The 17,351-nt window shown below is 35.1% G+C and overlaps 1 protein-coding gene across 1 annotated transcript in view; it reads left to right on the top strand.

The window, feature by feature from the left end:
- Positions 1-17,351, top strand: part of KCNH5 (potassium voltage-gated channel subfamily H member 5) — a 350,192-nt gene that overhangs the window by 20,573 nt on the left and 312,268 nt on the right. The window contains exon 2 of the mRNA XM_001100052.5: positions 8,507-8,630. Within this exon, the coding sequence (XP_001100052.1) occupies positions 8,507-8,630 (124 nt within the window). The remainder of the gene's footprint in view (positions 1-8,506; positions 8,631-17,351) is intronic.

Below are 17,351 nucleotides of genomic sequence, written 5' to 3'. Positions count from 1 at the left end.
TTCTGTACCTAATATGTTGATAGCTTTTAATCATGAAACAATGTGGAATTTTTCAAATGCCTTTTCTGAATCTATTGAATTGATATTATGGTTTTTGTCCTTCATTCTGTTAATGTGGTCTATCATATTTATTGATTTGCATATATTGAACAATCCTTGCATCTCAGGAATAAATACCACTTGATCATGGTGAATTATCCTTCTATGTGTTGTTGAATTTGGTTTGAAAATATTTTATCGAGGATTTTTGCATCTATGTTCTTCAGGGATATTGGCGGATAATTTTCTCTTTTTGTAGTGTCCTTGTCTGGTATCAGGGTAATGCTGGCCTCCTAAAATGAATTTGAAAGTTTTCTCTCCTTTTTAATTTTTTGGAAGAGTTTGAGAAATATTGAATTAGTAAGCAGTGACAGTATAAGGTTCTGGGCTTTTCTTTGATGGGAGAATTTTTGTTAGTGATTAATCTCCTTGTTATTTTTCTATTCAGATTTTCTTTTTCTTCATGATTTAGTCTTGGTAGGCTCTATGTGTCTAGGAAATTGTTTATTTCTTCAAGATTAGCCAGTTTGTTGGATTTTAATTGTTCATAATAGTATCTTATGATTCTTTGTATTTCTGTGGTATCAGTTGTAATGTCTCCTCTTTGATTTCTGATTTTTTAGTCTTCTCTCTCTTTTCGTAGTATAGCTAAAGGTTTGTCAATTTTGTTTATCTTTTCAAAAAAAACCAACTTGTAGTTTCACTGACCTTTTAAAATTGCTTTTCTAGTCTCTATTTCATTTGTTTCTGCTGAAATCTTTATTATTTCCTTCCTTCCACTAACTTTGGGCTTAGTTTGTTCTTTTTCTAGTTCACTGAAATATAACATTAGTTTGATTATTTGGTGTCTTCTTTTCTCACGTAGGCCCTTGTTGCTATAAACTTCCCTCTTAAAACTGTTTTTCTTGCATCCCTTAAGTTTTGGTATGTTGTGGTTCCGTTTTCATTTGTCTCAAGATATATATATATATCTCTCTCTCTATATATATATATTATTATTTTTTTTTTTGAGATGGAGTCTCACTCTGTTGCCTAGGCTGGAGTGTGGTGGCATGATCTCGGTTCACTGCAACATCTACCTCCTGAGTTCAAGTGATTCTCCTGCCGCAGCCTCCTGAGTAGCTGGGATTACAGGTGCACACCACCACGCCCAGCTAATTTTTGTATTTTTAGTAGAGACAGGATTTTACCATATTGGATAGGCTCATCTTGAACTCCTGACCTCGTGATCTGCCTGCCTCAGCCCCCCAAAGTGTTGGGATTACAGGCATGAGCCACTGTGCCTGGCCTGTCTCAAGATATTTTTAAAGTTCCCTTTCAAATTTCTTCCTTGATCCATTGGTTCCTTAGGAGTATATTGTTCAATTTTCACATATTTGTAAATTTTCTAAAATTCTTCATATTATTAATTTGTAGCATTATAACATTATGGTCAGAAAAGATACTTTATATGATTTTAATTTTCTTAAATTTGTTAAGACCTACTTTGTGGCCTAAGAGTTGATCTATACTGCAGAACATTCTGTGTTGAGAACTTCAACTTTCTGTACTTCAGAAGAATATGTATTTTATTTTCTTTGGGTGGAATGTTTATATATGTATCTGTCAGGTCCATTTGGTTTAAAGTGTAGTTCAAGTCCAATGTCTCATTATTGATTTTCTGTTGGGATGATTATATTGAAACTCCTGTATGCAGAGTAGGCATATAATTTATAATCCTGAGGAATATGTGATTCATATGAAAAGACAAGATTAGCATATATGGAATATTTAGAAAGGCATTACTTAATAAATTTTATGATATCAATTGTATAAAAAGAGAACCCTGCAAAAATGTATTAGTTCATTTGCTTATTCATATAATCAACCATTAAATTAGCATTTACTATGTGTCAGGCACTGTGCTAGGCAATGAGAGATCAAATGTGAGCAAAAACCTACATGGGCTCTATCCCTATAGAGCTTATAATCCAACAGGCAGATATACATTAATTTTTTTTTTTTTAATTTTGAGACGTAGTTTTGCTCTGTTGCCCAGGCTGGAGTGCAGTGGCATGATCTTGGCTCATTGTATAACCTCCACCTCCCATGTTCCAGCTATTCTCCTGCCTCAGCCTCCTGGGTAGCTGGGACTACAGGAGTGCGCCGTTATGCCCAACTAATTCTGTATTTTTAGTAGAGATGGGGTGTCACCATGTTGGCCAGACTGATCTCAATCTCCTGACCTCATGATCCACCTGCCTCAGGCTCCCAAAGTGCTGGGATTACAGATGTGAGTCACCGCGCCCTGCCAGATATACATTAATTAAGTCAAGATACAAATGGATATAAAACTGCCATTGTGATAATGGCTGTGAGGGAGAGGTGCATCATGTCAAAAAATTATATAACACGGATATGACCTCATCAGAGGTCAGGGAAAGATTCCCTGAGGTCATGTCAATTGAATTAGGATCTAAATAAATGTAGATGACAACAAGGTGAGGAGGGAAAAGGAATGGTATTTAGGCAGAGACGATGGCAAGTAAAAAGTCCTTATGGTGGGAGAGAACTTGGCTTTTATAAGAATATAAGAAAAGTCAATGAGGCTATTGTAGGCGAGTATTGTAGGCAAGGGTCAGAGTGATGAGAACTAAGGTTAGGCAGACTTTGAAGTCATTGTGGGCCATGGAAAGGATTTGGGTGTTCTGAGAGCCAAAAGAAGGATGTTAAAGGAGGGAGGAAACACAATACAATTTTAATTTAAAAAAAATCTTGTTTGGCTTCAGTATAAAAAAATCCACTGAAGGAATCCCACAGAGGTTCTGAGTAAATCAGTTAGACAGTTACCTGAGTAGTCTAGGGGAGAGATGATAGAAGGTTAGAGTTGGGTGATGATCATGGAGATGAAGAGAACTAGAGAGATTTGAAAGAGCTTTAGGAAATAAAAGTAATGCGATTGGTAATGAATTAGATATGAGGGTAATGGGATAAATGGTGATTGATGGCTCCCAGATTACTGGCTGATAAGGTTGTATGGATGGTGGACCTATTCTCTAAGACAGAAAACAGTGGGAAAGCACCTAATTTGAAGGAGCAAAAAGTCATGATCATGTTATACTGAAGCACATTTAAGATAACTAAGAAGAGAGGTCAAGTTTGGATGTCAAGATCGAGAGTTTATAGAAGAGGTTTGGTTTGGAGATATTCAGTCATGAGTTACTGAATCTATGGACATAGGTAAGTGTATAAAAGTAAAGAAAGGAGAGGACTTAGGCACTAATGTATACTTATTGGTAAAGAATTGTGAGCCTGCAAAAAAAATAGAGGGATGTTCAGAGAAAGAAGTGAATGTTGTTCTGTGAAAACCAAGCATTGAGAGACTTTTTTTTTTTTTTTTTTGAGACGGAGTCTCGCTCCGTCGCCCAGGCTGGAGTGCAGTGGCGCGTTCTGGGCTCACTGCAAGCTCCGCCTCCCGGGTTCACGCCATTCTCCTGCCTCAGCCTCCCGAGTAGCTGGGACTACAGGCGCCCGCCACCTCGCCCGGCTAGTTTTTTGTATTATTTTTAGTAGAGACGGGGTTTCACTGTGTTAGCCAGGAAGGTCTCGATCTCCTGACCTCGTGATCCGCCCATCTGAGAGACTTTTAAGAGGGGAATGGTTACCAACGCTTCTGAATTGTTATGAAATGAGTGAAAAGTGTCCTGTGGGCTTGGCGATAGGGAGAGGTTATTGGTGACTTGGCTGTCTTGGTGGAGTGGTGAGGGAAGAAACTAAATAGGAGTGAGTTCAGTGAACAGGAGCTGAGGAGATGGAGCCAGTGAGAATAGACAACTTGTATGGAAAGTTTGTCCTGTGAATGGTTGGAGACAGATATGGTGGCTGCCAGAGGAGATGTAGACTGAGTGGTATTCAGTGAACGTGGCATAGAAAACATAGAGTTGAGATGATTCTGAAATGTTTTGATGGGCAAAGAGATGTTGGAAAAGTATTTCAATTGAATAATGGGCAGCATGAATGAGCAGATTTTCAGAACATAATGAAGAGACTGACCTAACTGCAGTAGTACAGACTTCAGGAATAATGGGAAACATGTTTGTACAGGTAGGGAAGGTGAGGCTGAATTTCAGAGGGCTCTGTTAGCCTTGGAAAGGATTTGAGATTTGATTATATAAACAGTTGGGATTGTTGATCTGGATGAAGAATGATAGGATATAGGAAGGGTTTCAGGGAGACAATTTAGCATTCGCCTAAACACCAGACTGAACATTGGGATGAGTCAAGGCAGGGATACCATGTAACTGTATGGCCTGCCACAGTTATCTAGTCATGAAGTGGACAGCTTATGGATTAGAGAGGGTAAACTGGCTTGGGCTAAGGGGAGAAAGAAAACAATATTTGATGGTCATATTAAAAATATTTATAGTTGATACTATAAATAAAAGAAAACATCATTTATTTATAGAGGAATTTATACTTTCTGAAGTACTTTTGCAGAAATTAGTTCATTTTGATCTCTAACTGCCCTAGGTACCACAGAAATGTAGTATTACCATCCTCATAACTAAGGTTAAGCTCAAGTATCATTGTTTTCCTAAAACTTCTGATTCTCTGGTCAGATGGAATTATCCATTGTCCTCTGTGTGGTTTTAAATTTTTTATGCAGCAAAATGCACAGATCTTAACTGTATAGTTGAATGAATTTTGACAATTGTATACACCTGTGTAACATATACCTCTATCAAGATAGAGAACAATTACATTTGCCAGAAAGTTCTTTTTCTCTTTTCTGTCACTTCCTCCACCATTCCCTTTAGAAATCATTGTTCTGGTCCCTAGCATCATATAATGTTAGTTTTTCCTATATTTAAGCTTCATATTAATGAGATCAAACAGTATACCTACTTTAGTGGCTTGTTTCTTTTATAATGTTTTTGAGGTCATATTGTTGCATGTATCAGAAGTTTGTTCCATTTTAGAGCTGAGTAGTATTCCTTGTGTAAATATGGCACAATTTCTAATCCATCCTCTTGTTAATAGACATTTGCATTGTTTCCAATTTTTGGCTACTATGAATAAACCTGATGTGAACATTTTCCTACAAGTCTTTTTGTAAACATATGTTTTCATTTCACTTGCATAAATACCTTAAAGTGAAATTTCTGGGTCATAGATACATATTTAACTTTACAAGAAACTGTTTTCCAAAGTGATCATACCGTTTTGCATTGTTGCTAGCAGTTTATAAAGAGCACCAGTTGTTCTTGATTCTCATCAACAATGTTGTATTGTTAGTCTTTAGAACTACTCTAGTAATTGAGCAGCAGTATATGATAGTGCTTTCAGTTCGTGTTTCCTGATGCCTGTTGATTGTAAGCATCTTATTCTTGTGCTCATTGGCTGTCGTTATCTTTTTGGTGTGTGAAATGTCTAAGTTACTTGCTCATTTTGATACTTGGGTTGTTTGTTCTTTTGTAGGAATATTTTGTATTTTCTGGATTAGAGTTCTTTCTCAGATATCTGTAACATAAATATTTTCTCCCAGGCTGTAGGTTTCCACTTCATTTTCTTGAGAATGCCCTTGAATGAGTAGTTGACAGTAACGTTGATGATACCTAATTTATCAACATTTTCTTTTATGGTGATTGCTGTATAAGGCTTATATAAGAAATTTTTGTCTTCCTCATGATTGCAAAGATTTCCTTCTATGTTTTCTTCTAGAAGGCTTATAATTTTCCCTTTTATATTTAGATCTATGACCCACTTCAAATTATTTTTGTGTGTGAGGTAGGGGTCATGTTTCAATTTTTGCTCATATGGATATCCAGTTGTTTCAATAAAATTCGTTGAAAAAGACTTTACCTATTCAGTTGTCTTGGCATCTTTGCAAAAAAGCCATTGACATTGTATGTGAGGGCCTATTTCTGAACTCATTTTGTTTTATTGGTCTATTTGTCTGTCCTTACTCCATTTCCATATCATCTTAATTACTATAGTTGTACATTTCTCTAACTTTGTTCTGGTTTGTCATATTTTATTTTTAACTACTTTAATTTGCATTTTCACAAACTTTTATAATTTTTCAGTTTTCTCAAAAAAGTCTGTTGTCATTTTCATTGTGATTGTATTGAATCTATAGATCAATTTGCAGAAAATAGGACACTTTTTGATGTGGAACAAAAGAGCAAGACATGTATTCCTACTGTAGCTTGTTTATGTTTATCTCTCTTGTGGTTTACTGAGTTGCTAGTTTTCATTCTATTTGGAAAAATTTTATCTATCATATTGTCCGATAACATGTGTGCCCTCTCTTTTTTTTTGTTGTTGACTCAACTACATATATTTTAGATTGCTTGATATTGTCCCACAGAACATCTCTTCAATCTTTTTCTCTTTTACTTCAATTTGCAATAGCTTGTATCGATGTGTTTTCAAATTGTTCTTTCTTTCTTTAGTGTCCAATCTGCTGTTAAACCAATCCAATAAATTATTAATTTCAGAGATTGCATTATTTCTATGTTTACCTATTGACTTCTCTTTCTACTGCCTACTTTTTTCCATAGTAATTGTAGGGTTTTCCATTTCTTGCCTGTCTAATAATTTTTTATTGTTTTTGGGACATTATATCAATTCATTGTAGAGATTTGAGATTTCATTATTTTCCTCTGAGAAGAGTTACTTTTTTTTTTTTAATCAGGCAATTAAATTACTGATGGATCACCTTGATCATGAAGAGACTTGATTTTAAGATTATTTTTTGTGTTTTGGTCTACTTTTTACATTTTTTATTTCAGTCCCAGGGCACATCCATTCATCCTATGACTTGTTTCTTACTCCTAATGCATGGCCTCCTGTGTTAAGATGGAAGGCTTGAGGTGTTTTTCAAGCTTCTCTAGCTTGATGGGACTTGAACTCTGAAATTCATCTGCTAGCTTTGGTGAGCTGGTGAAATTTCTATCCATCTCTTTAGCCCTTTACCATTGCGGTCTGCTGGATTCCTTATTGTCTCACCCTATGCCTACCCAGTTTAGGCCACAAGAAGGATTTGAGGTATATTATGCAGAGGTTTATCACTCCATCAATTAAAAGATTTCCCCAACTCCAAGTTCTCTGCCAGCTCCAAATTGTGACCGTTGACTCCTTATACTTGTAAGACACTTCTGCTTGAGCTCTTTCACACTATGAACTTTCCAAACTGGCAAGTACTCTCAGGGGAGTAGACAGTTAAATGACTATCTCAGCTAATATAGCCTCTCTTTTTCAAGGGTTTATTTTCTCCAGTTTCTGCCTACTTTCGGTTGTTTCCTAGTGGCTTCAAACAGATTTTGTTTTTCATGTTTTGTCCCATGCTTCTTTATTTAGTATCTATTCTGACAGTTGTATTTTGTTGTTATGTATTTGTTTTCAACAAATACTCTTATTGAGAGCAAAGGGTACGTTTTACTAATCTTTATTTTATCCCACTGTTTGACCCAGAGCAGTGACTTTTATACAGCAGCTACTTAGTAAATGTTGAATTGCATTATTATTTTTATGAAGACCAAGTATGAATGAGGGTTTAAAGTCTTCTACTAAAAAGTTGTTATGTTTTTAGTATACTACCCTGAGTATGAGTTCAAAAGAAATTTTCTTAGGTAAAATTTTGAAGCATAGTATTGCTTTAAACGTTTTTACTTTTAAATTATTTATATTAAAAATAAGTGTTCATTTATATATTTTAATATTATTTTAACTTTAATTCCTTTTAATGTTGACATATAACATGTGGTTTACAAGACTGCTAGAGTTTCTTCCTAATATGATTGGATTTTCAGTCATTTTATATTAATTTATACAAAAGCAAACCTACTTTTCTGTGTAAAATAGAACAAAGATATCTCTGTTATTTAGAATACTGGTAGTTTCTAAATTATCTGTATTATGTGGTTGAAAATATCTTTGAATGATTTTAATTTAAAGGAAGACTTTTAAATTCTATTTTAAATTAGACTTTTCAAGATCAGTCTAATGGACAAAAAATTTGTTCCATCGTGTCAGCAATATATTAATATAATTTTTGAAGGGGTCATCCAATTTTCTTTTATTATCAACTTCAGTATTCTCAATTTGTAGGGAAGTGACTGTAGCCCTAATCTTAATAAATTAACCAATTTTTAGGTATAATTTATAGTCATTAACATTATTTAATACTAACTATACTTTTATTTCATAGCTTAGGGTATATACTTTAATGCAAAGAAATATTATAAATTGGTTTCTTTCAAATGGAATTTTTAGTTTGTATATAAATTCAGTATTTATTGCAGGTCTTATATGATGATCATGCAAAGCTGGTTATGTCAATTTCAAGAACAGATTATATTATTTGTACAATTACAAACCATAGTTTTATGTGTCTATCTTTATGAGTTTGCCTTTTTGATTACTTGAAATAAGTGAATTGTTGAATGAAGCTAAATAACCTCCTTTTTTCTCCTTTCTTCTTCAGAATCAAGTTTCTTACTGGGAAATGCCCAGATTGTGGATTGGCCTGTAGTTTATAGTAATGACGGTTTTTGTAAACTCTCTGGATATCATCGAGCTGACGTCATGCAGAAAAGCAGCACCTGCAGGTAACAGAATAGCTAAGTAATCTTTTCTGAAATTTAACACAAATCTGAATGTAATTAAAAGGCTTAAGCTTACTTGGACTCCCGTATACAAACTATAGAGTTAAAAATTATATTAGAATATTAGGGAGACTAAATCATCACTGGAAACATACAGCTTAAGAGCCGTTGGTGAGAACTTTTGCCAAAAGGAAGAGTTTTATATATCCGTGAGTTAATCAATTCATTCAATAAATATTTTTTGATCACCTACCATGAGCCCGGAATAGTCTAGATGCTGAATTATCACAGGAATGTCTTGTATCAGGGAACAACTTGTGGCATGTGATCTACAGCATCTCCGGAGCAACTAAATTGTCTTGAACAAAACAGAGTAAACACCACCTGGCCAAGTTAAGCATGGTCCATGAGAATGTAAAGAACATAAAATAAAGCTCTTACATCCTGTGTAAGCCACATGTACTTGGTAGTGGTACATTGTTTGACTCATGTACAGCAGAATCTGACATTTATATTATTATAATGGTTCTTTTAAAAAATATGCCATTTCTGTGAGCTTAAAGAGAATATTAAGAAAAAAGGGGATCAGAAAAAAGAAAAGGAAACTATATATAAGGAACTAATTTAGAACCCAAAACTTTTCACAATATTTCAGTAAGGCCAGATGGGATGTTTTTTCCATGAGTTAATTTTTCTTTAAAGCTCTCATTTAACTAAGCACTGAACCAAGTTATTTTAGAACTACAAGGGATCTGATTTTTTTTTTCTAGGCCAAATCCTCTGTTTTTCAGATGAGAAAACTGAGGTAGAGCCATGTTAAGGGACTTGCCTAGAGAAATAGTGATTTATTTTTTCTACTCATTTATGCTGAGAAGCATGATATATATATATGTGTGTGTATATATGTATGTATATATATATGTATAATAGTTATATACATATACAGTTGACCCTGGAACAACACTAGTTTGAACAGTGTGGGTCACTTATAGGTTAATTTTTTCAACCAAATGTGATCAGAAATGTAGTATTAGAGAAATACAGATCAAAAATACAATATTCAAGGGGATGTGAAACCCTTGTGTACAGAGGGCTGACTTTTTATATATGTGGGTTCCGCAGGGCTAACTGCAGGACTTAAGTGTGCACGGATTTTGATATACGCAGTGATCCTGGAACCAATCCCCTGTGTATGACTTTCTCCCTCTCTATATAACTGTATATTTATCTGTGAATTAATCAATTCATTCAATAAATATTTTTTGATCACCTACCATCTACCATGAGCCAAGAATAGTCTAGGTGCTGAGTAATCAGAGGAGCATGTATATCTGTATATTTACATACACTCAGAGAGAGAAAGGGAGAGAGAGAGAATCATCCTTGGTATACAGAAGGGATTGGTTGATGACTCTCTCTTTCCCTCTCTAGATATCCTTCATCATCATGAAAGATAGATATTTTATATTACACCATTGAATTTAAACCTGACTGCACATAGCAATCACTTAAATAGGTTTTGCGAAACAGATTCCTACCCCACTTAAACCTACTGAATTAGAATCAGTAGGTGATTCTGAAGTGGGTGGGTCAAGCAGGGAGTCAGTATTTTTAACCAACAGCTTAGATGATTCTGGTGCTTATCCAGGCTTGAGAAATAATCTGCTCAAACATTCTCTTCCTTAATCTATGCTCCTCTAGCCACCCTCATTTTTGCCTCTACTAAAGGCATTCTCATATTCAGTCTTCATTCCCAGGTGTGGAAATTGGTAAATGGGAGTGATGAAAATCTGTGGCTTCTGGTTGAGAGGATCCCTTTGCTAGCACTGATATCATTGGTCCGAGTTAAGCATTGCTCCTCTCCTATCCCCCAGAAGGCAGTTTAAGTTAGAAAAAGCTGAGTTTCATGGTAGACCTTATCCTGTGGAACAGGTCCCTAGAGAGTTCCAGGAAACGCAGATATACTCACACTCCCATTTCTTATTTTTGAACTGCTGACATCCCGTCTTCATGCCAGGTTTGTCTCAGATCTCATCTTCTACCTGAAAGTATTTATGATTCCCGAAACAAGACAGGTTTTTCCCTTCTCTGATTCCTCATAGTTTCTTGTGTATATTTCTGTTGGCATCATCATTTGCCCTTAAACTAACTCGCCTTATCCCTTGGGTTTTTATTCTTATTGCTTTATTGCTTTTGTTGCCATTTTTGAGAAGTACTGCTCTTCATATCTGGATCTATTTTAAGTCCTGCTCTCATCCCTTCTTGTGTCCCATGTATCTGCCCTATCCCTGGCCTATTTTCTTTGCCAAGTACAATTTTTCCTAAAAAGGATTCATGAAGAAAATAACTGCTGGTATGTTATATTAGCTCTTTGCTCCTATGAAAGAACTGCCTTTCTTCTCCTAATACAAGTACCACAAGTACCAGATTGTAAGTGCCTTAAGAGTAGGGACTCCATCTTGCTCACTTTTCTATGTACAACAGGACACAAGACAGTGTCTTGTATTTATTGAATTAGATGGCTTGTTTTGCAATAAACCCTTACCTAGGTCTCACATGCTCTGAATAGCATACTGTTATTTCTTGTATTTCATCCTGTGTTATGACATGAGGTGGGAGAGTTTTGGATTATACCATGATTTTTAACTGCATAAAAAAGTATTTGAGTCTTTCCCCAAATTGTCTTTACTTATCAGAGACAGTGTTTTCAAATGATCGTGTTCTTAATGTAAACAATTATTACTTACTTGCATAAAATGCCAGGTATGTTTTGTTAACCTAAAAATTGTAACCAGTTTAATGCCCTCACAGAACAATGAAGACTAGCATCTGATATATGAACAAATATCTGACCTGTATCAGTTTTTCTTGGAAGCATGATTTATTTTAATGTGCTCTTCTTTTAAACTTCCTTATTCTCTTTTAAAATTAAACTATATCCATTTTATGTTTGCTGTAGCATTATTTAGAAGACTGAAGACCTGGAAGTAATCAAAATATGCAGTAGTAAAGTTTATCTACATCATATGTTGTATATACTGGAAGGACAGTGACACTGGAAAAAACTAACAACATATTATCAAGTAGAAAAAAGCCTAAAACAAAACAACAAACCCAAAACCACCCCCCAAGCAGTTTATAAAACAGTGTTTGCATCATGACTCACATTCTTTTACATATAGCTTTTTTCCCATTTCTTGAATAAATCCAGAAAAGCCTTTAAATGTGAGACACAAAATAACAGAGAGAGAAAAGAAGAAAATTATATGCACATTTAGAAACACAGGGTTGATGGCTAAAAGTTATTATAGTATGTAGAATTACTGACTTATAAGTGAATATGGAGATAAGTATTTGACACTGAGAATATCCTTGTAAATAATTTAAAAAATTTTGCTTATCATAATAAGTTTTTAGACAGACGTAAGAGAATAAGAAGCTACAAAGCGGTGAGCTTCATTTTATATGGGAAAATACAACCTTTGACACTATATATCTCAGAAAAAAGAATCATTTTTATATACAACTTGCATTAGATGAATTAAAGTCTATAGGATTAAAGTGACAACTAGGTAAATTATTACATGCCATAGTTTTAAATGTTCAAAAGTGAATTGTTTTATGGTAAAATAGAAAACACATTAATTTGTGTTTTTATAATATCAAGAGGCTAATATTTCTTTCTTCTGTTTTATCTTTTTTCTTCTTTGTCCTTCTCAACCCCTCCCATGCTAGACCAGACACACAGAATCAAATTAAACATAGTCCTCAGTTTGTCACAATATTATCATTTTGCTCTCTTAAGCAAGGTCTCTCTTTATTTTATTTCATTTTTTTCCTTTTATTTCTTTTCCCTTTCATCCCATCCCCCTTCTTCCTTTTAAGATTATTCGTTCTAGAGTGTGTTTATTGTATACCTTTCTAATCTGTCTTCTGCTTGTTTATTAAATATGTATATTCTGGAAATGATATTGCTTTGCATATGTTGGTTTTTAAGATCTATTTAATTCCTACCACACTGTAGTATTTATGGTTTCTTACTCTTTTCATTCACCATTATGTTTTTAGACTTCTTTGTGTCATCATATGATGATCTATTCATCATGTCTGATTGTTGTCTAATGTTCTAGTGTCTTCACAGCCTTCGTTCTATTTATACATTCTATTAGTCCTGGAATCTAACTTTGACACTTTGCTACCTCAAACAATTTGGAAATAAGCATCCTCCTACACATCTTCTTGTGGCCCTGTGTGAGAAGTTTTCTGTCTCTATCCCCAGAAATGGGATTGCTGGATAATAGAATATATGCAGAGTTTGTAAATTAACTGCTATGAGATTGTTGCCCAGAGTAACCTTCTGTTTCCATTCTCAGCAGCCATTAGTGAGGATTCTAGTTTTCCTGCATCTTTGCTATGTCATAATAGTACTGAAATTCCTATTTGAAAATATCTGATGTGTGTTAGGTATTGTCTCATTTTTGTTTTAGCTAAAATTATGACACTATAACACTTTCGGATCCCTGGGAATTTCAAACGTTGTCCATTTTACTGTGGACATTGCATTTTCCACACCTTTGGACTGTTTTCCTGTTTACTGGAGGACATGAAAAGTATTGCACGTTTAAAAGAGGTTATAGACTTTGGGAGAATGACATTTAAAAGCATGTGATCTGATCTCATGACCTGTAGAAGCTCTGACATTTGGGATATGCTGTCATAGATTAGGTAGGAACCACTTTAGCATTCTACTTCTAATTAACCTGGAACTTTTAAGAGCCTATTCTGCTGTCGTTTTTTGTTTTTGCTTTGGATAGAGGGGTGAGAAGAACAATCAGGTAGTTTAGGTAGGCAGGATTGAGGGGTAGATAGATGCTCTCAAATGCATTTTTTTGAAAGGCCATTTACAATCTCTTATCCAACCCCATCAAGTTAGACAATGAGTCAGAGATATTAGAAACACTTTATTGGATAGATCTCACAGCAGTTTTATGAACACAGGATTATCTCAGCAGCTACCAAGAGCACGTGACAGATGATGGATGCCAGTCAGTCTGGCTCCATTTGGCTTCTCACGGTGAAACTGGTGAAAAGTGTTGAAGGGCAGAGGTGCCTTGGTGATATCAGTCTCCAAAGGTTAGAGATATACTATGCTATCCCTGTTTTTCCTTAATTACATGTCATGGATCAACCATTTATTTTTTCCAGTGAAATCCTTTGAACACCATATAAATCAATGGGTTGTGAAACCTTTTGGTTATGATCCTCTGTATAAAAGAATGTCTTTGATTTATTCCAAAATTACTTCTTTCAGATTTTGAAAACCGTATTTTTTTTTTTTTTTTGAGACAGAGTTTCTCTCTTTTTACCCAGGCTAGAGTACAATGGTGCGATCTTGGCTCACTGCAAACTCCACCTCCTGCGTTCAAGTGATTCTCTTGCCTCAGCCTCCCAAGTCGATGGGGTTACAGGTGCCCACCACCATGCCTGGCTAATTTTGTATTTTAATGGAGATGGGGTTTCACCTGGCCAGGCTGGTCTCGAACTCCTGACCTCAGGTGATCCGCCTGCCTCGGCCTCCCAAAGTGCTGGGATTACAGGTGTGAGCCACTGCGCCTGGCTGAAAACTGTATTCTTATTTGTTTTTAATTTTTCCTGCTTAACTTCCCTTCTCTCAGGCTTTCTCTTTGACTGCAGATCTCAGTCCACCTCCCATTAACTTTTCTGATTCTATGGTTGTGGCCAGTTCTGAGCTGGAGACCACATTTACCCACTGCGTTGTCTATCTGTGTTGCTTTTTTTTGATGAAACATTTGCTAATCTGTGAACTACAGCCTGCAGATAATATTACCCTGTACTATGGTGACTGAATGTTTGTTGCATTTTAGTCTAGACACACTGTTGTACATTTAGCAGAGCAAGAGAAATTGGTGGAACTCATGATTAGGTTATGTTTTCTTCAGAGTTGTAAGGTTCTTTTCTCCTTTGGAAGTCTTTTAATCATTATAGCCATTGTTACTGCTAGGTACTATAATGAGGCTTGTTTGTGAGATTTTGATAGCAGAGCAAGGGATCCAAGAATAAATAAATCCTGCTACAAGCCCAAACCACCTGTTCTTCAAAGTTTTCTAGGTCAGATACACATGAAAGATAACTGCCAGATGCCTAGGCGAGCGGGTATGGCCTAGAACAGGCCTGAAGAAAACTTACTTCCTTATTCCCAAGATGAAACCAGTCAGTTGTATGACAAGAAAAGTGGCCAGATTATACAGGAGCAGGTTCTGAGTGAGTGTTTGCTTCAACCTCATGGGCTTGTGAAGAAAGAAGATTCACAGAACCATGCACGTCTCCCTTTAAGACACAGTGACCCTGCCTTTTGGAAAGCATGGTTCCTGGAGAATCCTGGAGAAGCTAGGGAGTGAGGCTGGGATTGGGAAGGGGCCTTCTAATCCCATCCGTACATTCCAGTCATATTTCAGCCATTGTGTAACATGTTATAATTTTGTCACCCTTTGAGTTATATTATTATTGTCATCATTTTACTGATGAAGAAACTATGGGTCAGAGAGGATACAAGACTTGCCCATGAATTATCCAGTTTGTAAGTGGTCCTCCAAATGCAAAAGTCCTCTGTTATACCATGACTGCCCAATATTATAACAGAGATATAGATTGCTTCTGTGAATCCAATTTTGTTTGCCTTTCAATAAAGGAACAGTGCAGTAGTTCATTTATAATTACCAAGGAGGAGCTTGGCATCCTATGTAAGAGAGCAAGTAGAAGTTTTGTAATTTTAAAAATATTTCCATTACATATTCCTTGAGGATATTTAGTAGAAGATACGAAAACTATGTAAAATTATTATTTATGGTTTCTAAAGCCTGTTGATTACTATTTCTATAATTTGTGACCCCTCAAATTCCATTAACCATTCAAAGACTGCATTGAGCTTCACTCCTCCTGAGTCAGGCTTCAGGAACTGTGATAAAATATTTCAGCATTCACATGTGACAGAGTCAAGCAAATCAACAAATGTGCCGTACCCATAGAGAACGGGGAGTCATGGGTTTATCAGTATGGCTTGGACAACTTTGGATGAAAATACTTTCAGAGATTGAATTAACCTCCAGAACACTTGCCTTGGGAGGATAGATAGTTAGTACATTTCCGACATTCTTTATACTCTGTTTTCAAATACCTCTTATTATTTAACTGCTACATTTCACCCCTTCAAATACATGTTCTGTCACTGGAAATATGCAGTGTAATAAATGAAAAATCTGAGTGGAACAATGTAAGAAATGAAAGATTATTTTTTAAAAACAGTATTCGGATTTTAATAATATAGGATTATTTTTCTTAAGTGCCTTTATTTTCCTAGGATAAGTGATGTTAGCATTGGAAGGACTTAACTAATGGAGGTGTATTGTGAATTTTTAATAGCTTATTTAAAAATTACTTGTTTGTTTTTTTCTTCTCTTCAGAATTTTAGTTGCATCAGACCTGTGCTGCATTTTTTCTTAGTTGGTGTTATTAAACCAATCCCTCAAAGAGCTTCTTTGTTAAAATTTGAGTTGTAACTTACTTTTAAATCTTATTAGAGTTAATTTTTGATAATTTTTATCCTACTTGCTTGTTGTATTATAAATTCTTTCTTATTGTTTCTGTTGGCCCATTGTGAATATTATGTTTCAGTTTATTGAACCATAGACACCTGTCATTTAGTAGCAGTGTGAAATGGTTTTTCTTTAAGACTACAAACATTTACTTAGTTTAATTGCCCTTATCTTGAATTTTAAAATGTTTCTGCTTTATTAAGATTCTTTAATTGAAAATAACAGTTAGTAAAAAACTGATTAAAAAAGTTCACTTGTCTATAAAAATATTATGTACAGTATTAATCTAATTTTTTTTTGGGAGAGGAGTTGCTTTATGTTCTTTAGCTGAATAATTTTAATTTAATTGTAATGCCTTCAAGAGATTTTTATAAAACTCACAAGAGCTGAAATTTCAGCTCTGACAGGAACAGTGGCTTTTCAATGCCAGCTTGCAGGTATGCTTTGAGGTTTCCTGTATGAGTCTAGATATAAGATATGGAATTAAGAGTCTGTCATTTTATTCTGAGATCTTTTTACTTATTTTGTTATTTTAATGACAAATAAAATTTTTCTTTTTAAATTAATATATTAAAAATGAAGGATTCAGATTTCTCAGTGCTTGGACAATCTGCCTTATCTACTTTCATTTCTTAGTTTCTAGAATTCTAGTTGCTTAGGTTGGTGTTATAGAAGGCGGGCTTGAGTTACCGGTAATTTCCAGTTGTAATGTGGTGCTACTATTGGGTCCTGTGTGTCATTACTGAATCTTGCTGATAAACTATGCCTTTTAGGTTGTAAGTTTTATTAATTGATAATTTCAGGTGCAGATTTTCTGTGAAGATAATGAATCTGAACCTTCAGGGGCCCTCATTTGAGTGCATGTCTTTCGAGGCTCTGTTCTTAATCTTGTTTTATAATTTTGTATTCTTTTTCTTAAGGAGGGCTCCACAGATTGTATAGGCTTCAGCCTCCACCACACTTTGGATCTGCCTCTGGTCAATATGTGAATTCTTTGAAAACTGAAAGAAAAGCAATAACAAAGATGAACATTTGATCTTTCAAAATCTTAGTTAAGGTATTCAGTAATGCCACATTTTCTTTCCTGGTGGAAGAAATGGTCTGGACAGTC

This window comes from Macaca mulatta, chromosome 7, assembly GCF_049350105.2.
Source record: "Macaca mulatta isolate MMU2019108-1 chromosome 7, T2T-MMU8v2.0, whole genome shotgun sequence".
NCBI lineage: Eukaryota > Metazoa > Chordata > Mammalia > Primates > Cercopithecidae > Macaca > Macaca mulatta.
This window is presented reverse-complemented; position numbering and strand designations above follow the sequence as displayed.